Source organism: Herpailurus yagouaroundi, unplaced genomic scaffold (assembly GCF_014898765.1).
Source record: "Herpailurus yagouaroundi ecotype Mexico unplaced genomic scaffold, PumYag 141, whole genome shotgun sequence".
NCBI classification, from domain to species: domain Eukaryota; kingdom Metazoa; phylum Chordata; class Mammalia; order Carnivora; family Felidae; genus Herpailurus; species Herpailurus yagouaroundi.
In genome coordinates, this window is record NW_024412396.1 from 17,294,165 (window position 1) to 17,319,444 (window position 25,280).

Sequence of the window (25,280 nt, forward strand, 5' to 3'; positions counted from 1 at the left end):
AATATGATTATGAAAGGAAAGATAAGTATAGCTAATAAATATTACAATACTTATGTTGAGAAGCTGGTTGATTTTAGTTTAGTTGTTTACTTGGAAGTTTTCTTCAGTGCCAAAACACAGAAGATTAAATATTCTTTTTTTTTTTTTTTTTTTAATTTACATCCAAGTTAGTTTGCATATAGTGCAATAATGATTTCAGGAGTAGAATCCAGTGATTCATCCCCTGCGTATAACACCCAGTGCTCATCCTGACAAGTGTCTTCCTTAATGCCCCTTGCCTATTTACCCATTCCCCCCCCCATAATCCCTCCAGCAACCCTCTGTTCTCTATATGTAAGAGTCTCTTATGTTTTGTCCCCTGCTGTTTTTATATTATTTTTGCTTATGTTCATCCCTTATGTTCATCTGTTTTCTAAAGATTAAATGTTCTTGAACAAAGCAATCTGTACTTGTATTGGAACCCTTTGTGCCAGCATTTCCCCAGGTGTTCTCTGGAACACTTCTTGTGAGGTATTTCTACTTCCTCTCCATTCTCACCTTCGCCTTAGGAAAAAGGGCTAAACAGAAAGGCTTCATGAAATGAATTGTTTGGATAAAGTATTATGAAGATTGAGGACTATAAGACTATCATTACACTTAGTGTTTAAAAGCCAGGTTTTAGGGGAAATAGATTACTTTTTTTTAATGCTTATTTATTATTTTTAAACAAGAAAGCACAAGTAGGGGAGTGGCAGAGAGAGAGAGGGAGACACAGAATCTGAAGCAGGCTCTGCGCTAAGACACAGGGCTTGAACTCACGAACTGTGAGATCATACAGAGAGCCGAAGTTAGACGCTTAACTGACTGAGCCACCCAGGCATCCCTAGACTACTTGGAAATTTGTAAAGTCAAAGGAAAAAGAGAAACAGTAGTGATGGAGAACATTCCATTCAAGTGGAACTTTTTTGTTTGCACCAGGATGGAGGAGAACTATTTTGACTTAAGACAGAAGAGAAGAGAGAAGAGAGGGCAAATCAAACATGAGAGAGAACAGCAATAAAGTGAAGAAGCAAAATCATAGAGGAGGCAAGGAGAACAGTTGAGAGCACGGTAGAAGACAGAAAGACTTGATGTGGGCCGAGTAGTTTAGAATACTTTGGGGTTCCAGAGTAAATGAACATATTTAGCTTTAAAATATTTTTTAATTAAAGAACTGTAACCAAATGGGGATAAATCAAATAATAGTATTTTAGGATGATTAGCAAGTTTTCTCCCATTTATTTCTTTTTCCCAATTATACTTCCTAGTTAGGCTCTCTTTTAATTCTTTTTTCCTATTTAATTCTGGTGGTTTTAGAATTTTAGAAGGTATGCTCATGCCTCTGATCCTTGATTTATCAACTTGATTTATTACATTTATCAGTTCATGTATTGATTCCTTGAGATGAAAAATTAGGACTTCCCACACACTCTTGCTATTCCCATTTTCCTTTCCTCTTCATTTTTGATATTTATCCAAGTTAAAGTTGTCTGTTGTTACCTTTGTAATTTTAAATTAAACCTTTGTTAATAGTTTTTTCCTTTATTCCTCTCCCCACTTCCCCAACTCTGGTCAAAATCCTATTTTCTTTTAGCTATACATTATATTTTCAGAGTTGCTAATAATAATATGCCTACAAGCATAACCATCTTCTATACTTGGTCCATAGTTGAACTAAAATTCAAAATAAACAGCATTTACATCATTATCATTATTTAAATATTGTTCACTATCAGGCCAAATTATGTATTAAGTTTACATTTCCTTCTCTGTGAATCCCAGTATCATTTCTGGGTCACCCTTAAGAGAATATTCTTTTTTTTTTTTTCAACGTTTATTTATTTTTTTGGGACAGAGAGAGACAGAGCATGAACGGGGGAGGGGCAGAGAGAGAGGGAGACACAGAATCGGAAACAGGCTCCAGGCTCTGAGCCATCAGCCCAGAGCCCGACGCGGGGCTCGAACTCACGGACCGCGAGATCGTGACCTGGCTGAAGTCGGACGCTTAACCGACTGCGCCACCCAAGCGCCCCAAGAGAATATTCTTAAATATCAAGGTCAATGAGTGATTTTTTTCTTACCCCACTCTCTTTTCCTGTGTTTATCAATAATAGCCTAAAATAATGACATATTTTGGTTAACTTTATACTTGAGCCATGTCCTCTCCCTTCTTTTTTTCTCTCCCTCATATTACTTGCCATTATCATGTGTTAATTAAAAAATTCTTCATGTCTTTTCTGTTGTGTGTTTTACTATTTGTATGTTCTTTTTATTAAAAAAATTTTTTTTAAATGTTTATTTTTGAGAGAGAGAGAGAGAGACAGAACACGAGCAGGGGAAGGGCAGAGAGAGAGAGAGAGGGAGACACAGAATCTGAAGCAGGATCCAGGGTCTGAGCTGTCAGCACAGAACCTGACTCAGGGCTCAAACCCATGGACCATGAGATCATGGCCTGAGCCGAAGTCAAGACACTTACCCTAACCGACTAAGCCACCCAGGTGCCCCTGTTTTCTTTTTAAACATTTTAGTCTTGGAGTCCTTTGTCCTCCTGTTGCAAACCAGGCTGATTTTCTAGGCCTATGAACAGAGCCTGCCTTTTTGCTGATTTCTTGGAATTACTCCTCTGTTTCATAGAGCCTCTATCTTGCTGGGGTTTTTTGTTTTTGTTTTTTAAATTTAAGTGTTTTGCTAGAGTTCACTCTCAAGTTATTTCTTTAAAAAGGATGTAGGGAACGTGAAATCTGAATCTTCCTCATGCCTAAAATCTCAACCCTCCACTCCCTTTTTTGGTGTTAGTTTATACTGGTATAGAATTCTAAGTCAGAATTTTGAATACATTGTTCTTTTAACATCATTTTAGTACCAGTTAATATCAATATATTGTTCTTTTTTTTTTTTTTTAATTTTTTTTTCAACGTTTTTTATTTATTTTTGGGACAGAGAGAGACAGAGCATGAACGGGGACGGGCAGAGAGAGAGGGAGACACAGAATCGGAAACAGGCTCCAGGCTCCGAGCCGTCAGCCCAGAGCCCGACGCGGGGCTCGAACTCACGGACCGCGAGATCGTGACCTGGCTGAAGTCGGACGCTTAACCGACTGCGCCACCCAGGCGCCCCTATTGTTCTTTTTTTTTAACATCCATTGTTGCTGCCGAGAGGTCTGAAGGAAATTTGATTCTGAGGACGCCTGGGTGGTTCAGTCAGTTAAGCGTCCGACTCTTGCTTTCACCTCAGGTTATGATCTCACGGTTTGTGAGTTTGAGGCACAGAGTTTGCTTGCTATTCTGTTTCTCTCTCTCTCTCTGTCCCTTCCCTGCTTGCTCCTCTATCTCTCAAAATAAATAAAAATAAACAAAATTTTTTTTGATTCTGTTGTCTTTGTTGGTAACCTGATTTTTTCTTATAAAACTTTTTAGGTTTTTTTCTTTATCTTTGGTGTTTTTTTTTGTTGTTGTTTATTTTTGACAGAGAGAGACAGAGCATGAGTGGGCGAGGGACAGAGAGAGAGAGGGAGACACAGAATCCGAAGCAGGCTCCAGGCTCTGAGCTGTCAGCACAGAACCCGACGTTGGGGCTCGAACTCACAGACTGCGAGATCATGACCTGAGCCGAAGTCGGACACTCAACCGACTGAGCCACCCAGGCTCCCCTATCTTTGGTGTTCTAAAAACCACAGATTGCATCTACATGTGAGACTTTTTTCACTCATTTCTGGCTAGTCCAGGTCCTCTGAGCAGATTCCAAGATGGAATTAGACATTGAAGAGATTTATTGAAGGAGAACACCTGTGAAGGATTAAGGGGAGATAGTGCAGAATTAGGTGGAGAGGACCTTTCAGATTGTGATTCAGATTGACATCTGTGAAGAGGAGAGGAGGGAAGGAAGGAGGGGCGTGTAGGAAGAGCCTCTGATTCTAGTGCGGCTCCAGGAGAGCCCGAGCTGGGCCCATGGCAATCCCCAGGACAAAGATTGCCTGGTTAGAGGAGTCCCTCACTGGGTAAGAATGGCTCTGCTCTAGGACCCTTGCATGTTCTGTTCCTGGGCGGGAGCACCCCTAGAGAGAACCCAATCTTGGTGTGAATGCTGAAGGTGCAGCAGCTAGAGGCCGGCAGCTGACGATACTTGCAGCAGTTTCTCTCTTGAAGGTGGGATATGACTGGTGTACTCCTGGCTGCCACATTGGGTTAGGCACTTAAACTATGAAGCTGTGTGTCCCAAAACTCTGGGATTTTTTTTTTTTTTTTTGGTAAGTTCCTTTTTTACTTTTTCTCTCAAATTTTTCATCTCTTTCCCTCCCCCTCTCTCTTTTTTTTCTCCTGGAAAATTTTCTCAAGTATATTTTCCAATCTTTCACATAAAAGTTTTTGTTTTCAGCAATCATTACTCTTTGAGAACATTTTATTTATTTATTTATTTATTTATTTATTTTAAATTTTTTTTTTCAACGTTTATTTATTTTTGGGACAGAGAGAGACAGAGCATGAACGGGGGAGGGGCAGAGAGAGAGGGAGACACAGAATCGGAAACAGGCTCCAGGCTCTGAGCCATCAGCCCAGAGCCCGACGCGGGGCTCGAACTAACAGACCGCGAGATCGTGACCTGGCTGAAGTCGGACGCTTAACCGACTGCGCCACCCAGGCGCCCCTCTTTGAGAACATTTTAAATTCTATTTTCTACTTTTTTCATAGATCCTGTCTTTTTGTGAAGATCTAATCTTTTGAGTTTCTCTGTTGTAAATTAGAGGTTTCTTAAAAGTGTTTTTCTGATTTATTTCTTTTCTCTAGGGTTAATAATTCTTCTTATTTATCTTGGGCTTTTTCTCCTTATATACTTGGTTAGCCTTGAGTTTGAAGACGAACTGGTTAGCTGATTCTAGCTTATACATAACTCATACTGTGCAACAAAGGATAGTTCTCTTGTTTGGTTTCTTCCTGGGAGATCTTTGTGTGTGTTGGGACAGGTGGTGGGAGATGGAGGGTGGGGGTGGAGACAGAATCTGTGACTGACAGGCTTTTCCTTAGGATGACTGATAGGGAGCTGGCTAATTGGGTGTAGGTCCTCCAGATAACAGAATTAGAAGGGCTTCCTTCATCTAGGATACCGCCATTCACTCTAGAAGTTTTGCTTGTTCCAAATGGCTTAATTTCTTTAGGGAGTATCTCTCTAGTATTTTAGCTGGAGACCAGTCCTGGCTCACTGCCTTGTGCTTGGGGTTGTGCAGGGAAATGGTGGTACCAACTTTTAGGTGATCTTTGTGCAGATCTTCAAGTAATCTCCCTATTTTCACACTCATACCCCAGTTGTGTACACAGTATACTAACTGGCTCTGAGCCCATCTTCAGACTCTATCAGGCATACTGACTCTCTGCCCCTGATAACAGATTCTAGGCTGTAGCTTTCTTGACCTATTTTATCCCCCAACCTAATCCCATCTGTTCTTTTGTCCTCCAGGAGATTTTGAAACATCATTTGTTGGTGACCTCTTTCATTCTTTTCATCTTTATGGGGGTCTATTTCTCTTGGCTCTTCTTTGTGTTTATTTCAGTGGGGCCTTGAAGGGCAGGTGGTGTAAATGGACGTACTTAGTCTGTTACCTTGAAGCTTAAGTTTTCTATTGTTGCTGTTGTCACCATCTGCAAGGATAGTTAAAGGAGTAGGTCAGAGTTCAAGATAGTGAACTGAGCATTCATTATTTTGGACTCATAGGCAGTAAGCTTGGACGTTTCAGGAAAGAATACCTTTTGGTCCTGTTTGGATTACTTTTTCTTCCACTTTGACGTTCTGTTTTTTTTCAGTGGAAAATTTCAGTAGAAAATTCAGTAGAATACATGGTCCTATAAGAAAAGTTAAAATGGTCAAAAGCACAAGAAAGTCCAAGGTCACCACCCAGCAAAGCAAAACCACTTTTTGCATTTATGTTGTACTTCCTTCAGTCTTTTTACCCTTCACATGTCTTTTGTATTATTGTAATTATGTGTGTCTATAACTTTATATTCTTAACTGTAATCTAATAGAAATAATTTTTATTAGTCTTTGTAAAATCATTTTTAATGGTTGTTTTACTTTCCTTTTTGTGAATACAGTTTACTTGACTATTCTTTTCTTGTTGAACGCTTAATCTGTTTTCTTTTTTTTTTAGAATTTTTAAAGAATTCAATAATGAAAGTTTAATCTCTTTCTGCATAATATCTTTACCCCACTAGATTTAGGATAATTTTTTAGGGATATATTCCTAAAACATATTCTGGGGCCAGAATTTGGGACTGGGGACAGAGGATTGTTAAGAGGAAAGGAGATCACATTCTTTGGAACCAGGTTAGTTGAAAAAAAAAAAAAAAGTTTTTTCTTTTTAAAGCCAGACAGTTTGTAGACATGATTAAGATGATACAAATTATTTTGTGAGTATACTTGATGATTTTATTCTGCTTCAGGTGTGGTTCAGGGTTTACTATGAATCTATTTAAAAAAGCATCTAGCCTTATAACCTTTGCAAACTAAGCTTCCTATTTTTTTTTTCCCCCAAGTAGCAGCTACTTCGACAATTTGATATGAATGCTACAAAAGAGATGGTGTGTTTTTTGGTGGAATATGGGAGCTCTCTGATAGTTAAGCTTACTACATTGTATTATGTTTCTTGCTTGTAAGACAAATGCAACTGAAATGAGTTTGAGAAAAATCAATGGAATAAATGCTGGTTTGTGTAACTGAGAATTTCACAGTTATATCCAGTGGCTTAAATTATGTCATCAAAATGTGGTCTTTCTCTTCTAATCTCTTAGCTCCACTTTTCTCTGTTAGTTTTATTCCCAGAGATATTATCTGCCCATGTAGTTGCAGCATCTTTAGATTTATATGGATGCGATAGTGTTTAAAATCCCAGGAAGAGAGATAGCCTTTATTTTGAAATTTCCAGCAGAGTTCCTGGAGATGGCTCTTACTTTTCTGCCTTGGAGTAAAGTTTCATTTCCAAACCAGCGTTTGGTGGTTGGAGGATGGGATCAGGAGCTCTCTCCTTTTGCTGGACAGGATAATCCCAGTCTGCCTTACATGGAATAAATTTTTTGTTAGAAGAAGGGTTCTGTATGGATTGCTGGGCAGGCAGAAACAATAGGGTCTATTACACACGGGAACAATCTTGCACCTCTTTTCTAGAAAGCTATTTTTTTTTTTAAGGTTTCCAACTTGCTGTATAGTACTCACCTTTGTGTGGAAAATGTAAAAAAAAATGTTGGTGCAGGATAGGTGTGAAGTATCATTTTCAGAGCTCAGGAATTGTTTTGGTAGTAGTTCCTATGTCAAGGATGCATGGATTTTAAGTTAACGGAGCATAGTATGTATCTAGCACAATAGTATGATGTGGTTGCTAGAACAAATTGAGGATTTAAAACTTTTTTTAATGTTTATTTATTTTGAGGGGGGGGCAGAGAGAGAGGCAGAGAGAGAGAGACAGAGGGAGAGAGAGAATCCTAAGCAGGCTCCATGCTGTCAGTGCAGAGCCTGATGGGGGGCTTGAACTCCTGAACCATGAGATCATGACCCGTCAGATGCTTAACTGACTGAGCCACCCAGGCGCCCTTGTGTGAGAAATCTTAAGTTCTACTCTTTTAGTAAATTTCACTTATAAAATACAGTATTATGAACTCTGTTCACCATGTTGTGCCTTAACTCATCTTATAACTAAAAGTTTATACCCTTTAAGCAGCCTCTTCCTATTTTCCCAACCCCCAACCCCTGACAGTGATCATTCTACTCTCTGTTTCTGTTTTCCCACTTATTTCACTTAGCATATGCCCTCCAGGTTCATCCAAGTTGTTGCAAATGGAAAGATTTCCTTTTTTAGAGCTGAAAAATATTCCATTGTACATATGCCACAATTCATTCATCTATCAATGAACACTTAGTTTCCACATTATAGTGTCTTGGCTATTGTAAATAATGCTCTGCAATGAACATTGGAGTACAAGTATCTCTTGAAGCTACTGATTTCATTTCCTTTAGGTATATACCCTTAAGTGGGATTGCTGGATCATATAGTAGTTTTGCTTTTAATTTTGTGAGGAACTTCCATGTTATTTTTCCATAGTAGCCATACCAGTTTACATTCCCACCAACGTGTGCAAGGTTCCCTATTATCTATATCTTCACCAGCATTTGTTATCGCTTGTCGTTTTTTATAATAGATAACAGGTGGTATCATTGCAGTTTTGATTTGCATTTCCATGATGATTAGTGATGTGGTATATCTTTTTATATACTTGTTGGTCATTGGTATGTCTTCTTTGGAAAAAAATGTCCCAATTCTCTGCCCATTTCTTTTTTTTTTTTTTTTTTTTGGTAACGTTTATTTATTTTTGAGACAGAGAGAGACAGAACATGAACGGGGAGGGGCAGAGAGAGAGGGAGACACAGAATCGGAAACAGGCTCCAGGCTCTGATGAGCCATCAGCCCAGAGCCTGACACGGGGCTCGAACTCATGAACCGCAAGATTGTGACTTGAGCTGAAGTCAGATGCTTAACCGACTGAGCCACCCAGTCTCCCCTCTCTGCCCATTTCTTAATTGAGTTATTTGTTTTTTTGCTGTTGAGCTGTATGAGTTCCTTGTATATTTTGGATATTAACCCCTTTTTAGGTACATGGTTTACAACTATTTTCTTTCATTCCGTAAGTTGCCTTTTCATTTTGTGGATGGTTTCCTTGCTATACATAAGCTGTTTAGTTTGATGTAGTTCCACTTGTTTATTTTTACTTTTATTGCTTTTGCTTTGGTGTCAGATCTAAAATACTGCATGACCAATGTCAAGGAGCTTACCCCCAACTATGTTTTCTTCTCGGAGTTTTATGATTTCAGGTTTATGTGCAAGTTGTTAATCCATTTTGAGTTGATTTTTATATATGGTATTAGATCGAGGTCCGGTTTTACTTGTTTGCATGTGAGTATCCAGTTTTCCAGGTAATATTTATTGACCAGACTGCCTTTTCCCCATTGTATATTCTTGGTGCCTTTGTGGAAACTTAATTGACCATATATGGATGTGTTTATTTCCGGGTTCTCTATTTTGTTCCTTTGGAATATGTGTTTGTTTGTATGCCAAAACTACCGATTGTTTATTATAGCTTGGTAATATAGTTTGAAGTCAGGAAGTGTGATGCCTCCAGGTTTGTTCTTTCTCAAGATTCCTTTGGCCATTTGGAGTCTTTTGTGGTTTCATAGAAATTTTAGGACTTATTTTTTTCTATTTCTATGGAAAATGCCATTGGAATTTTGAATAGGAATTGCATTGAATCTATAGATCACTTTGGGTAGTATGGACATTGTAACAACATTAATCTAAAAACGTTAGTCTGAAAAATTTAGATCTATTAATTTGATGACCCTTTGGATTGTAAGATGTCAAAATAGTCTGTTGATTTTACTAATTTAGTAGAAAACATGTTCAAGTCAGTTAACAGACAATATTTTGGTCCTTTACAAACATTATCTTACCTATGTTTGTATATTCTATGTATCTATTTTTTATATACATATACACAATATATAAATGATATATAATTTTGGTCCCTTATAAACATTATATTAACTGTGTTTATATATTCAATATATATATTGGATAAAATATTTAATATATTGAATAATATATATATTCATTCCCAAGTAACTAGAGTTTTTAGCTTCCAGAAATAATTACAGTTACAAGGTAGTGACAAATTTTATCCTGCTTGTCTCTTGCTAGTAGGTAGGCTAACCATATATTAATTGTATAATGTTTCTTATTGAAAATAAGAGTAAAAGAAAATTATACACATAGATTCTATAGTTTACATTTTCACATTCTATTCTTTGCATTTTCAGATCTTTTCACACATACACACCACACTTCATATGTGCTAGACATAAATTCATGTACTTCCTGCATGAATTATTCTGTTGCTTTGTGAGTCACTAGAATTGGTTGGTGAATACGCACACACATGCTGAAATATACCAAGGGTGGTTAACACAGTTCAGGAAATACAGCAAGAATACTGGGCATGGAGAATATGGAGCTTCAAAAAATGGAATATCTATGTTTTTGAAAAACTAAGTTGAAAAACTGTATTGTCTGCCAAATAACAGTATAGTTATATTATTTAAGAGTGTTAGAATAGAAGTTGTATAATATAGGGGGTTCTATTTGGGTTTAAATATTGCTCTACCACCGACTAGTTTTATGACCTCGGACGAGATTCTTAACCTTTTTGTGCCTCCATTTACTCATATGTGAAATAGGTGTGATATGTACTACAGGGTTGCTGTGAGGGTTAAGTAGAGTGCTTTCTAGTGAGGTGGTTATTACAGTGGTTGGCACACAGCAGTTATTCAGCACATGTCATCTTGTTTCCTAGCTAATTTAATCAATGTTTTCTCAGAAAGTTTCACTTAAATGAATATTTTTGATTAAAGTCCATTCTTTTAAACACACACTTTTAACTATGTTGTGTGAAAACCTTCCTGAAATGTACTAAATGTTCCACTAACTTACTATACAGATGTTCTGAAGATAATACATTTTCCTATTGGTTCAGGGTCATGACATATTTATCACTGCCATGTATTTCAAGCTTATTACAGGGGTATTTGAGTCTGTTTCAAGTTCCTCCAAAATGGCTTTAGATTAGTTATGTTCTCTTTGCAGGTGTATAAACTTCTGTTCCTTTTCAGAGTCACTCCTTTCCTCCACATCTCATCTGCTGCGGTCTGAGAAATGAGATGAATAGTCTTATTAGAATTATTCTGGAAGTAAGAGTAAGTGAGCTAAAAGGAAGTGGAAGTGGCTTTTCTGATGGGATGCCATTAAGCATTAGTGCAGGGAGTAGCTTGTTCCCACAAGGTTTTTTTGTTTGTTTTTTGTTGTTGTTTTGAGTGAGAGGCTGAGCACATGGTGGGGGAGGGGCAGAGAGAGAGAGAGAGAGAGAGAGAGAGAGAGAGAGAGAGAATCCCAAGCAGGCTCTGTGCTGTCAGCTCAGAGCCTAATGTGGGACTCTATCCCATGACCCAGAGATCATGACCTTAGCCAAAATCAAGTGTTGGTTGCTCAACTGACTGAGCCACCCAGGCGCCCTTCCCACAAGGGTTTTATACGTACTTCTGGATCCTTGGCTATACTCCAAATAGCTAAAGTTGTTTTATTTAATGCCTGTATTAAATAAGAATTACTCTAAAGAGAATAGTGCTATAAATTGAAATATTGATTGCAGTGACATATTAAAACATTCTGCTTACAACCTAACCTAGACTTTAAACTCTCAGTAGAGATTTGAGCCTCTTTCATCTTACTGTGATGCATTCATCCATGAGTGAGAGAGAGGCTATATTCTGTCTTGCCTTGGTCACATTTTAGACTTGGCCAGATCATGAGCCAAATCAATAGTAAACATGCATTTATTGGTAATTTGGGTCATACTGACATTTTCAATTATAAATATTTTAAAAATACAGACAAGAAAGAACAAAATAATATAATGAATTCCCTTTTACTTACTACCTAGATAGAGCAAACTTAGCATTTAGTATATATTTTTTTTCAAGAAAAAATGTCACAGATGCAGTTGCCCTCATGCCCATACCAATTCTTGCTCTCATGCCCCAGAGGTGAGCACTCTTGTAAAGAGGATGTGAATGTTTTTTTTTTTTTTCCCAGTTAAATGTGTTTATGTATGGTTTATTTTTCTTGCCTTTAAAAAATGTACATCAATATCATCATTACATGTATCCTTCAGCTGTTGGTTTTTTTCATTCAATATTATTTTGAGATCTTCCATACTAATAAATGTAGATCTAGTTAGTTCTTTTTGACTGCTGTATAGTATTCCACTCTGGATATGCACAACAAATTCATTCTCTTATTAATGGACATTAGGTTGCTGCTGATTTTTCATTGTAAATATGTGGAAATAAGCATCTTAGTATTTGTTTCTTTGTCGTATAAGCAGTAGTTCTCTAGAGCTGTAGTTTTCAAATGGGTACATCCCTCTGAGTATGCAAAGAATTTCCAAGTAGTATGCTTTTGGGAAAGTTGCCAGCATTTTATCTTCAGTGTGTATTCTCTTCCAGAGATGTTCTTCCCAAGGATGAATTTATGAAGAAGATGCAGGTTCTTTTTCCTACCCTCCCTTTTGCAGTTATTCTTCTCCCATTTTACAAAAGAAACACATACCTTTAATGTGGTTCTAATGCCACTATGATGTGTCATACTAAGGTGTACAAACCTTTGAAACTCTAGAGAGACTGTTTGAAATATTAGTGTCAGTACTGAGAAAGTAAATAACTCTAATGATTTCTTTCAACTGATTGACTTATCTAAAAGAATTTTAATTAAAAACATTCTTTTTCCGTTAAAAATTTTTTTTTAAATGTTAATTTTTGAGAGAGAACAAGAACCAGAGAGGGGCAGAGGAGACACAGAATCTGAAGCAGGCTCCAGGCTCTGAGCTGTCAGCACAGAGCCTGATGCAGGGCTCAAACTCACAAACTGTGGGATCGTGACCTGAGCCTAAGTTGGATACTTAACTGACTAAGCCACCCAGGCACTCCCAATTTTTTTTAAGGTAAGCTTTGTGCCCAACGCGGGGCTTGAACTCATGACACTAACATCAGGAGTCACATGCTTTACTGACTGAGCCAGCCAAGCACCCCTAAAATAATTTTTGATGATATTTCACTGTGTTTTTTTGGTCTTAAAATTTTAGGACTTTGAAGAATGAGTGCCACTGCTGTAACAAAAACTCTTTGTCTTCCCATCTCCTTATTTATGGGAAAAAAGATGTTTTAGTACTTGTGTTTATAACAATGAAAAATAGGTAATGGAATTGATGTTGGACCTGACTCATTTCAGGAGCAAGTAACATCCATCCATGGAGTATGAACTGGAAAAAAACAAAAAGCCCAAAAAAACCCACCAAAAAACTCCAGCCTCATTCATTAAGAAATACAGTTCTGGGGGGCTTGGCTGGCTCAGTTGGTAGAGCATGCAACTCTTGATCTTGTGGTTGTGAGGTCAAGCCACATGATGGACCTAGAACTTACTTAGAAAAGACACAGTTCTGATAAGTTATACCAATTTAAACTTATATTTTTGATTACTTATGCATTTATTATGTATAAAAGCTAAATGTAGGAGAAAAAAGTTAGCACAGCTTTCTAAAATTATACATGTTAAATTATATATATATATGTATATGTATTAAATGTTTATTAATTTTTGAGAGAGATTGAGAGCGAGCAAGGGAGGGGCAGAGAGAGCCAGAGCCAGAATCCCAAGCAAGCTCCATCATGTCAGCACAGAGCCTGATGTGGGGCTCGATCCCATGAACTGTGCGATCATGACCTGAGCTGAAACCAAGAGTTGGATGCTTAACTGACTGAGCCACCCAGATGCCCCTATATTTTTGTTGCAGAAAATAATCCATGAAAGACTCATTAACAATGGTATATTTTTATAAAAAGCTGCGGGATAATTGGAATGGTTGTATAGCAGTCTAGGTGAAATCAGGAGACAAACCACACAGTAAACAGGGAAAGCTTAATATAAAGAATTATACAATATTGTACGATAAAAGAGTATAAAGAAACTCTGTAATGGCCCCCTAGGTCTGAGGGTGGGCCCTCATGGTAGGACAACCTTGGAGTAGGGGGGTGTTCAGCCTTTCTTGGTGAGAGTGTGGTTCAGCCCCTGGGACAGCAGAGAAGTTCTCTGTCCATGCTGCATGTGGGGAACAGGCAAATGGCAACCAGTATGTAGTTGGAGTTAGGGTGACAGATGGGAGGCCTTCAGGGCCAGTGGGTGGGCCAGACAATGGCAGCCCCATGAGTGACCCTTGGGATCAACAGGGCCAGTGTGCACACACTCCGGGCAGGCAGTGGGAGTCCAGGTGCTGGTGTAGGCAGGAGACTTTCAAAGCATGTGGGCCATGCAGCAGTTCTAGTTTCTCGGTCAGGAGGGCTGAAGGAAGGTCAGGCCAGGGCTGTAAGTCCACAGAAGCACTGTGTCTGATCCCATGGGTGGTGGTGTTAGAGAATGTATCTAGAAGTGATATTCCTGGGTCATAGGGCAAAGGCAACTTCAACTTTACAAGATACTGTGAATTTGCTCTTAATTAATTAATATTTTTAAAATATTTATTTTATTTATTTTTTTCAATATATGAAGTTTATTGTCAAATTAGTTTCCATTTTTTTTTCAATATATGAAGTTTATTTTAAATATTTATTTTTGAGACAGAGAGAGACAGCATGAGCAGGGGAGGGGTGGAGAGAGAGAGACAGAATCCGAAGCAGGCTCCAGGCTCTGAGCTGTCAGCACAGAGCCTGATGTGGGGCTCGAACTCACAGACTGTGAGCTCATGACCTGAGCCAAAGTCAGATGCTTAACCCACTGAGCCACCCAGGCACCCCTCAAATTTGCTCTTTAAAGCGGATATTCAGGTTCCAAATGTGTTTCCCTCTTCCTTGTCAACACTTGGCATTTTATTGCCCTCATTTGTGTAATTTTGTTATCTTTCAGACAGGAAGGATGATTCAACTGAAAATGTGTTCACCGTATACCTCCCATTTTCTTTTCACAACCAGCAGCCCAGGCTACCTAGTAGATTGTACGAGAGTGATGCCCTTCCAGGCTGAGTTCTGGGGTGGCTAGGAGCCCTGGCTGGTTGCCTCCTGATGCTTTCATTTTCTTCTTGGCGTACAGCTAGAGTGGAGCCGGGTCTGACAGTGTGCCCTGGATAGAGAGTGGACTCGGGTACTCACTACTCGCCTGTGTGATGCAGAGGCTCTATTTGTCCATCAAGGGCAAGGAGTGTCTATGAAGCTGTGAGAGAAGTATGTCCCAAGTGTCCATGGAGCAGGTAGGAAGCCCAGGTGTGAAACCCCGGATGTAGCTGGTTGGCTGTGAGGGGCTTGGAAGCTCAGGTGTGGGAGGAGGGCTCCCTGCAGGTTTCTAACTGCTTGCATATAAATCAGCTATTTTCTGTCTGTGGCTGGTGTGTGCTCTCAGTGGTCACTAAACTAGCTGCAGGGTTACGTGTGGGAGACTACAAATTAGAGCTTCGTCATTATTTTGAAATACCTCAGTGAAAAAAATCACTTGAATTTGAAATTAATTCACATTACAAGAAATCTCAACATTACGTTTACCATTATTATGTTTAGGGTTGTTAGATTTGAGTATAATTTTACCTGCATAAAGTTTTGAATGGTTGTGAAAAAAAAGTTTAAAAATTATCACCTATTTGTGGGGTGTTTCTCATTGATGACACTATTAAAAGTTTTAAGAGGTTACCAGTTAAAACATTTGACATTTTATTTGAAAGTTCTATACAAATTTAGTATTTTATCTCCAATCCTCTGCATTTTTTTTTCTCATCAATTATATAATCAAACAATGATTTCCCCCCCCCCCTCCAGTTTTTTCTAGTTTATACCAGTTGCTGTACAATGTATTCTGTATATGTCAGGACATGAAAAAGATTGGGAAGCATTGATATAAACATTGTGGTTTGATGGCTGGATGTTATTCACATTTGCTTGTGTGTTACTCCATTAGCACCACTTTATGTTACTGGCTTCATAAAGATCCCACCTGATTCATGCCATAAGCCCCAAGCAAGTTAGTTTCTGAATTTGTATGTTCAGCTATGAGCACACTGTCCTTACCAAGACCCATCCCACCGACTCCCTATCTTCTTTATTCCTAGGGTGGTGGGGGAAATGGGAAGGTAATTTTAGCTATGTAAATTTCATATAGTTCAGTAAACTAGGTTTTGAAAATATTTTATTTAATACATTTGCTCCAAGATGATCGTGTATGTCTCTGAGCTGCTAGGCTAACAACAGTTAAAACTTTTAGTGAAGAATCAGAGTTTTAGATAACTAACTTCAATCCCTAATTTTACAGATGACAGAACTGAAGCTCAAGGGAGAGTCTGCTCATGTAGCATTAGAGCTTAGAGTATAAAACGTGCTGCCGCCTAGGTTAGTGCTCTACTATACCAGCCTTCACTTGTATGCTATTCATAGATATTAACACATTTTTTTTCGTACATTTTGGTTACTATTTTTGTATTTTAAATACATAAACATGTTGATTCACTCAAAAGAGATATGGTTAGGAAACAAGGAAGCAGTAGGTATAATGACAGTTGCTTGTGAACACCAGATTATTCCAAGATGAGGGAGTGCCTAGAGAAGAGTCAGTGTCTGGAATGAGTAAGGAAAGATAGATGAAGGAAGAGAGCCATTTGCTTTCTCATAAATGACAGCTGTTTGTCTCAGCAAGCAAGAATAGAGATTACAAAGCCAAACTAAAGCAATATAGGGACTTATGAACCGCTTAATACTGGCATACTAAAGTATTTTTGCATCCAGTACAGGAACTGTAAAAAGTTCCTATATATAGTCTATAAATTAAGTTTTACCGTATCAGTAATGTATCCTAAATGCATAATACACTTGGGTTTTGTGCTAACCAGCCTATTGTTTGCTCTTAAGCTTGTATTTTGCCAGTTAGTAAAACAAAACAAAACAAAAAAAAATTAAGACGCTTCAAACTATTTAAGACTTTTTATGAACTATACCCAAATTTAAGCTTTGCTGTACCCGACTACAATAGGAGCAACAGGAGCTAACATGAGTATACATAATATAAGGATTATTGCAGTTTATTTAATACTAAAAGTTTTCATGCTTTGCATACAATAAAGTATATTACAATGATCACTTTTTAATGCTTTATTCGTTGATTAAAAGAATATACATTTAACATAAACCATACAACATCAGTCATCAGGTCAAACATTCAGCTGGTTTCCTTACAGTTTCTGTCAGGATTTATTTTATCCGATCACATTTATAAGATAAAATCTCACCACATCTGGCATTTACACACACTGTGCCAGTGGATTCACACTACTGATGTACATATAAAATCCTCATGGTATGTGCTCACTGGAGACAAAACAGTGCACACCTGTCAAAAGGTCATTTTAATATAAGATGGTAAAACCATTTGTAAAATACATATAAACTTTTTCCATAAATAGAATCATATCTGGACATCTGTTGCATAAATTGTGTTTCCAAAGCTTACAATAGAGCAGCCAGGTCTCAGCACTGCTGGGCACCCACGTTGGCTACTTACTTTATTATTGCAGACTGTCCTTTAACATTAAATGCACAACATTCGTACCACTTAAAACTGGGGTCAGGTGGAAGTCTCACAGAGACCACGTCTGTACCGCGGTTGCCCTGAAACAGTTAAATCAGCTTTTAAAGCCTCTCAGATATAACAAGGTTTTAAAACATACTTCATGGAATGTTCTTCATGTATCATAGCAGCTCATACCTGTGATAGAACAAGTTTTCAGTTTTTCCTTTCTTTCCTTTACATTCACTATTCACAGTGAAACAGGTGCATGGTTTTTTTTTCTTTTTTTTGTTTTGTTTTTTTCAGAGTTCTGAGGTTGCTGACTGAGCCACAGCACAGCTGTGTACCACAGGTCGAAATTCGACCTTAAATATTACAATCTAGCAGTATCTGGCTGGCCAGAGTGGGCCGGCCCCTGCCAGCATGTGGGCACTTCTTCAGTTAAGTCTATTCTTTGGCAGCTGACACGCGTGCTGACAGAGAAAAATCCAGTGACTCGTTGCTAGGGATTTCACGACTAATGTTTGTTTGCAAGCATGTGTGTTTACAGCTCTGTTTTTTAAAGATTTTGCTTTAGGAGGTTTTACCCTGGAATACGGTTTCTTCCTCCACTATTTGAAATCTGGGCTAAAAAGCTAACTTGAATGTATAATGTAATTGATGAATAAATTATGTCAGATATAGTTTTTAAAAAGTCTAACAATTTGAGTATTCACATTTAGGTAAATGCATTTTTTTAAAAAAAGGATTAAGCAGTGTTCTAACCTAGTACTATACAAAATTCTGAATGGTAATTGGTGATATCAACTATTATATATGTAATGAAAGTTAAAGTCTTGGCTTTTCTGTTAAAGATAACTCATTTGGGATCATACTATCCTCCCTTCTTCCATTTCAAATAAGAATTAATGAAATGCTGTCACAATGCATGAATGCGGTGCATTGCATACAAATCCACCAGGCTATGGATATATATCTATATATGTATAAAAATATTTTGGCTCCTGAGCTCTGAACTCTGACACACAAAGAATAAAAACATCAAAAGGCAGAGTAACTCAGTGAAAAATAAAGTTAGCCAGCAACCTCAGACAACCTTCGGTTGTATATCCTTAAGGTTGGATAACAAGTCCATTAACCGTGAAAGCCCTATACACTGTCACTTTGAACTTCTAAACCAATACCCGACTACGTTCTTTGATCAAGAAGTAGAATATACATATATAATTCTATAAAGCTAATACTGATTAAACACAGCACAAAGGGATTAATTCACACTACTGAAAAAAAACATAATAGGACCCTACTTGCATATGTAACCACAGGAATTGTACATTTTTAAAAAAAGCTAAATGTCTTCGCTGAAGCTTTGCATCTCTCTGTAAAAATGACGATTTGGTTCAGTGAAGACACTGAGTGATTCGATGTCCATGACCGCGTGCCAAGGTTGACCCAGGCCCAGGGATACCTGCTCAATAAGGTTATGCACTGGATCCACATCCTGGTCGGCCAGTTCACCTTGGTCAAAATCAATGCTTTCTTCAGTGACTTCAAGTACTTTTAGATCAGAGCCACGAAGACGAGCAATGGCAATGAGGTTGTGTGCCCACACTGTATAACCTTAAAAATAAACAAAAGATAAGAACTGTCATTTCCTTGCATTTTATTTTGTCTATTTGATAAGTTAGTCCTTTCCACAAACTTGTATGTCACTTATTACTTTGGCCCTTTTGCTTTAAAAATATATTGAGATTGGAAAAGGAAGTATGATTGTTTAGCTCAGGAAAAAAAAAAAAAAGACTAAGTTTGATATTGTTTCCAAAACCATCACCGTGGGTGGTGCATTGGTAGATGCTGTAATCCTATTCTGATTATCACTGCACTTAGTAAGATTGAGGACATTTAAAGTAAAACTGGCTTTGGATAGTGCTGTATCATAAATTTTTATTTCATACATATGTATCCATTAACAATACATACGAAACTGTTGTTTTTAGTTACTAAAAAAATCCTCTCCTATGATGCTTCACTGTCCAAAGTTATGAAGTGACACTTCAAAGCTAAAATTGTTAATTGTGAGTAGAGAATTGTATGTAAAGTATAAAACAGTCACAGAAACTTGTACTAACTTGTACTAACTTGAGGATTTTGATTATCTCTGGGAAAGAATAAAGGGGAGTGGATGACAGGGGCTTTGGCTGTATCTAATTTCTAATTTCTTAAAAGAAAAAAAAAAGGTTAGACTGGCTGAAATCAACCTTTCAATAACCTGGTATTTCTTTGTCTGTAAAAAAATATCCCTATTTTATTATCTTTAATACTGATCTATTCTTTGCTGCTACCTCTGACGACTGGCCAAATTACGAAGCAAAACTTGAACAGAAAGACACACACAGTCCTACACTAATGCAGGCTCAAAATTAATTTAAAAACATAATAAAACACAACTAATAAAGTGAGTTTAAGACATTCATATAGGCTTTCTGTTTTGTATTCTGTAAATGTGTTACATGTTCCAGAAAAGGAAGTAAAATGTTCTTCTACTTGTCAGAATAGCAACTCTCTCTAAGTGAGAATAGTTAACATTAAAATGAAAGGCGTCGGTAAGAAAAAAAGCATACACCCATTTAATGGAACCATTGTTTAAAAAATATCATACAAATTAGTATGTTAAAATCTAGAATCTAGAAGATGAGGCAGCAAGCAATAAAGAAATCATACTTTCTCCTTCTGTATTATGGTGTTAAGAGATCTTGTGATTAGGGGAAGAAACATATCTACTGCAAGTAGATCTGTTTGTTTTCTTAGATAAATCACCTACCGTGAATTGCCAGAAGAGAGAGCTTTGTGCACCTCCATGCTAATAAAACCAATGGATCTTCATTTCGGTTGTCACTAAGATCTGGAAAACCAGACGTGTCAATCACATCATTCATTAATATAAAATGAGTGAGGAACTTATCATACTGCCTGGATATAAGATCAACAATAGCTCCTGAAACACAAGTGATGTAGCTGTCAAAATGAATCATCTCTAGTGGTATACTGGGTTTCAGAATCTTTAACATATCTTCACTCTTGATATCAAAGGCCATTATATAGACCCGGAGGCTGGTGCTCTTTCGTGACAAGGCTTTCCAATGCTCATCATTTGGCATGTTGTCCAGAGACTTGTGCATCACGGAAACGTTGTGGACCAGGAGAGACAGTCGCTGCAAAGGCACATGGTTGCTATCGGTTAAGACTCTTGCCATCTCGGCTGTAAAGTCACAGAAATCCAGGGCAAGTGAGCGTAGATTCACAAATCGCTCCAGTTCGACTGTGGTGATCAGGGTGCTGTTACCAGGAATATTGTTGTCCAGCAAACTCAGGTGCTCCATGGTGTTGGCAATAGAGTTTGAGAGAGATGACAGTGAGGTTGGGGTTACTATTTCCAGCATAAACCCACAGGACAGCCATTTCAGTTGCCTACTATTACTCAGTATTTCTTCAAACAGCTGCTGAATTCTGTAAGGAAAACACATGCCACATGATCCTGTTAACATTTAGCTCTAACCTCTAAACACTGACTTTTGAAAGTGGGCAATGAAATGGCATGCAATGCTGAGATCCATTTTCTCTCAGTAAATGTCTATCCAACACATAAATAGTATTACCATATTATTTCTACCATTAAAATTCACATTAAAATATAATGAATAAACTCTACTAAACACATACGTTCTTTACCCTAGTAAAGCAGCATTTTGCAACAGTATGGTAGAAAAGATTGATGATATACAATTTATGTTACAGAGAAGGCAAACTGATAAATAGTTTTAAATCGTAATAATTACCCAAATTCTATGATTTGTCTTAAAGATTTATGCTGTGGAATGGCATATTTTATAGTTAAAATATTTCCAATTTATAGGACATATGTTCTTCTTAGAAAAAATATTACTCTTCTCATTGTATCTTATAATTTCTCATAAAAACTAAAATTATTATTAATGTAAACCCCCTTCCACTAACTATACAACTTACTGTTTAATTTTTTTGCCATCAGGGTCCACCTTGCTGAGGTATGTATTTGACAAACTTCCTTGCTGTTGTAGAACACTTATGTCTCCAAAAAGGCTAAACTTCTGGAGGTTCCTACAAGAAAAGTAATTTAAAATGACTGTCTAACTAAATAATATGTAAAAATATAAATATTAAAAATAGAAAATAGAAGGGATACCTAGAAAAGTTTCTACCTTATAACTCACTTAGAATCCAATGAACTACTTTCAGATTGTTTTTTACACACAATGAAAAGCAACATAATACAAGAACGGCATAAGCTTTACAAAATGAAGACTGAGGTATAAAGCTTAGTTCCAGAAATCAATATTTTAATGACCATGGAAAAATGCTTATGCATTGTTTTCCTGATTTTATTCAGTTGTCTGTTTTCTTACATGTAACTGAGCTTCTTGAAGATGATTATTATTTTTTTTTTAATTTAATGTGTATTTGAGAGAGCAAGAGAGTGAGCATGAGTGGGGGAAGGGCGGAGAGCGAGGGAGACACAGAATACAAAGCAGGCTTCAGGCTCTGAGCTGTCAGCACAGAGCCTGAGGCGGGGCTCGAACTCATGAACTGTGAGATCATGGGCTGAAGTCGGACGCCTAGCTGACTGAGCCACCCAGGCGCCCTAAAGATGATTATTTTGAATTGTCAGGCAATTCATAGATCTCTATTTCCTTGGGGATGGTTACTTGAGCTTTATAAGTTTCCTTTGGTGGTTCCATGTTTGCCTGATTTTTAATGATCTATGTGGTCTTGAATCGGTGTCTTGTGTATCTGGGGGAGCAAATACTTCTTCCAGTTTTTATAGACAAGTTTGACCTCCTCCTGTTGGGTCTCCAGACTATGAGATTGCATCCAGGACCACATTCAAGTTGGTGAAGCCAGGTCACATGGCTGCTGCTGGACCTGCACTGGGGTCTATGGTTTGTGGACCCCGTAACCAGACACCTTGGCAGGTGTGGATCCTGTCTGGTCTCCTGGTGGACAGGACTGCCTCTGAGTCCTTTGTCAGTAGGGTTGGTGCTGGGACAAAGGTCTGCTATTAGGTCTGCAAACAGCTGCCAGTTACTAGGTGTGTGGGCAGGAGTGATTTCCACCAGATCCCTGAGATAGGCTCCTGTTCTGGGACTCAGAGAGGGCAGGGGTGCCCAGGATTGCAGATGAGAGGGGCTAGAACTGAGTGTCAGGGTTGTTTCAGGGTCCATGGCTGGGACCAGATTCTGCAGGCCTGTGTCTGGGGGCACTGACAAGTGTGCCATCTGCTGGGTTTTTAGGTGTGTGGGACTGCTCTCAGACCATGGCTGAATAAGGATGGAGTTTGTTCATAGGGCTGCTTCAGGATACAGTTAGACCAATGTTGGCAGGTCTGCCCTGAGGCACAAGGAGGCTTGTCTCCCAACAGGTTCCTGGGCAAGCAGGAATATTCCTGATCACAGGTGCACACAAACCTGAATTCTGTATTGCCTTGATTAAAAATTCCTAAGGGATCATACCCCTAACTGGCTATCAGAAACAGGCAAATGGCTAGCTTGGTACAGTAAGATCCTTCAAAATGTGGTTCAAAAAACGCTATACTGGGCTACTTACTATTCTTTAAATGTAATACTATTCCCTCTCCTGGTCTGCCTGGTAAACTTCTATTCAGCCTTCTGAATAGATACCTGAATGCCAACTACTCTATCAAAGCCTTTTCTGAGGCAATCCTCTCAGCCTCTGTAGTTTTAGCCATTTCTTGGGATTTTATAAAATGTCTTTATTAAATGGTAATATGCTTTACTGTGATTTGTTACCTCTCTCATTAAAGGGGTAAACTCTTGTTTCTTATAAGTACCTAGCAATAATTTTTGGCACAAGATAGGTGTTCAATGAATATCTGTTAAACAAATGAATATTTTGGGAAGGTAAGCTCAAGAGTTACCTAAATAGAAATAGTAATCAAAACCGTAATATAAATGAAAACAATGGGAAATAGATACATAAGGGGAGGTGGGCCTGGGATAGATTTTGTAAAGATAATCATATAAGAGAATTATTTTAAGGGTAATGTTTTCAATTGACTTAAAAAAATGTTTTCTTCTGGATAGATCTTCTATGTAAAGGGAGATTAAAGATTAGTTTATGAGTATTGACAGCTATTAACAATAATTATGTTCTCCATTACTTTGACTTTTTTTCCTATCAGGAGTTCTTTTATGAAATAGAGAACTAAATCTCCTTTAAAGGGAGAGAGTAAGGAAAAGGTTAGCACCTCAAAGGGCTTAGAAACATTTCTTCATATAGTTCCACAGAACAGTAAGGTGATAATACCAGGTGAGTAGAAAATATTTCACTGAGTTTACTACCAAGATGCCTCCACAAATGTATTTAAATTTATCATTTATGAAAAGATAAAAAATCTTTTCACAAATAAAAGATATTTTAAGGGACCCGTGACAGATGGAAACCAACCTGAATTATTAATTTCATACTAGTGATATTCTTCTTGTCATATTCTAAATCTGCACCATGTAATATGGGGAATATAGTTACTAAATACTTGAAACATGGCTAGTCAGAGCTGAGATGTGCTCTAAGTATAAAAATACATTTAGAAGACTTAATACAAAAACTATAAAATCTCATTAATATTTTATATTGGTCACATATTCAAATGATAATATTTGGATATATTAGGTCAAATATACTAAAGTTAATTTCATCATTTCTTTTTACTATTTAATGTGGCTACTTGAAAAATTTAAATCACGTGTGGTCTGTATTATATTTTTGTTGTACAGTGCTGCTCTAAAGAATACAATGTGCAGGGGCACCTGGGTGGCTCAGTCAGTTCAGTGTCCGAGTCTTGATTTCAGCTCAGGTCATGATCTCATGGTTTGGGCCACGCTAGGCTCTGTGCCTACAGTTGGGAGCCTGCTTGAGATTCTCTCTCTCTCTGTCTCTCTCTCTCTCTCTGCCCCCTCTACTCCCCTGCTTGCATGCTCTCTCTCAAAATAAATAAACAAAAAGAATATAATGTGCATATTCTAGTTTTCTGGTTAGCTTCATTTAAAAACATACTGTCATCAGCAGAAATATAATTAAGGGTATATAGCTAATACTGCTGGTTTTATGGTTAAAATATTTAGCAGAACACCAACATCACTTTTCAGCTTTCTGACTATATGTAACAATATAAACTCTAAGACCAATGAGTAGTTTTTAACTATAAAAAAGTAGGAGGTGACTTCAGAAAATGTTATATATAATTAAAAAAAAATTCTACAACTCCAAACACACCTTGACTATACTGCCAATGTATATTGCAGATATTATAAAGTACCTATAAAAAAACATGTGGACTTCCTCCACCTCTCCTATTAACTCAAATACAAGTCAAATCCATCAACTTGAAAAAAACGTACAAGTGATCAAGAGGAAAACCAGTTTGAATGAATGGAGCAAATAAGCTCATCTTTCTTCACTTGTGATGTCATCTCTAACTTTCCATTGACTGTAACTCATTTATCTTGAAGACATCATATTTAATCTCCACTGCTATTTGTATCTCAGACATGGAAAAAAGCAACCTGCCAGCACGACTGATTCAAGTTTGTTTATTTTGAGAGAGAGCAAGTGAGAGAGAGCGTGGGGGAGGGGCAGAGAGAGACTCCCAAGCAGGCTCTGTGCTGTCAGTGCAGAGCCCGATGTGGGGCTCCGTCTCATGAACCCTGAAATCATGACCTGAGCCAAAACCAAGAGTCAGATGCTTGGGGGCAACCAAGCACCCCAGCCATGACTGATTCAAAAGCAAGTCCTCCCCCAGGGAGGAGAAATCCTCATTTTTTCATTCTCTTGAGAGAAACAGGAATGGAAAGATATATAGGCAGGTGAAATGAAATTAACCATGAATTATATATGTCTACATGGCAAGTTTTCTCCACTTATTAACTAACAATTAGGCTCCCAAAATGACTAGGCTGGTGTTTATTTTTTTACTTTTTTTACTTTTCCCAAACATTTCAATCTGTATCACTGGCATCAAGGTCTGGTT

The 25,280-nt window shown here is 37.8% G+C and overlaps 1 protein-coding gene across 3 annotated transcripts in view; it reads right to left on the bottom strand.

Moving 5' to 3' along the window:
- Positions 1-5,503: 5,503 nt before the first annotated feature.
- Positions 5,504-25,280, bottom strand: part of FBXO33 (F-box protein 33) — a 42,983-nt gene continuing 23,206 nt past the window's right edge. Inside the window, exons 2-6 of one of the 3 annotated variants that reach the window (XR_005790848.1) lie at positions 21,224-21,334; positions 20,019-20,704; positions 18,666-18,817; positions 5,757-5,852; positions 5,504-5,651 (exon numbers count right to left, since the gene is read on the bottom strand). Coding sequence is in view for 2 of the 3 variants with exons in the window: in XM_040477017.1 (XP_040332951.1) it covers positions 18,546-18,817; positions 20,019-20,704; positions 21,224-21,334 (1,069 nt within the window). In the remaining variant the exon portion in view is untranslated. Of the gene's footprint in view, positions 5,652-5,756; positions 5,853-16,767; positions 18,818-20,018; positions 20,705-21,223; positions 21,335-25,280 lie in introns of those variants that run through there. The other 2 variants (XM_040477017.1, XM_040477018.1) reach the window with 2 other exon arrangements.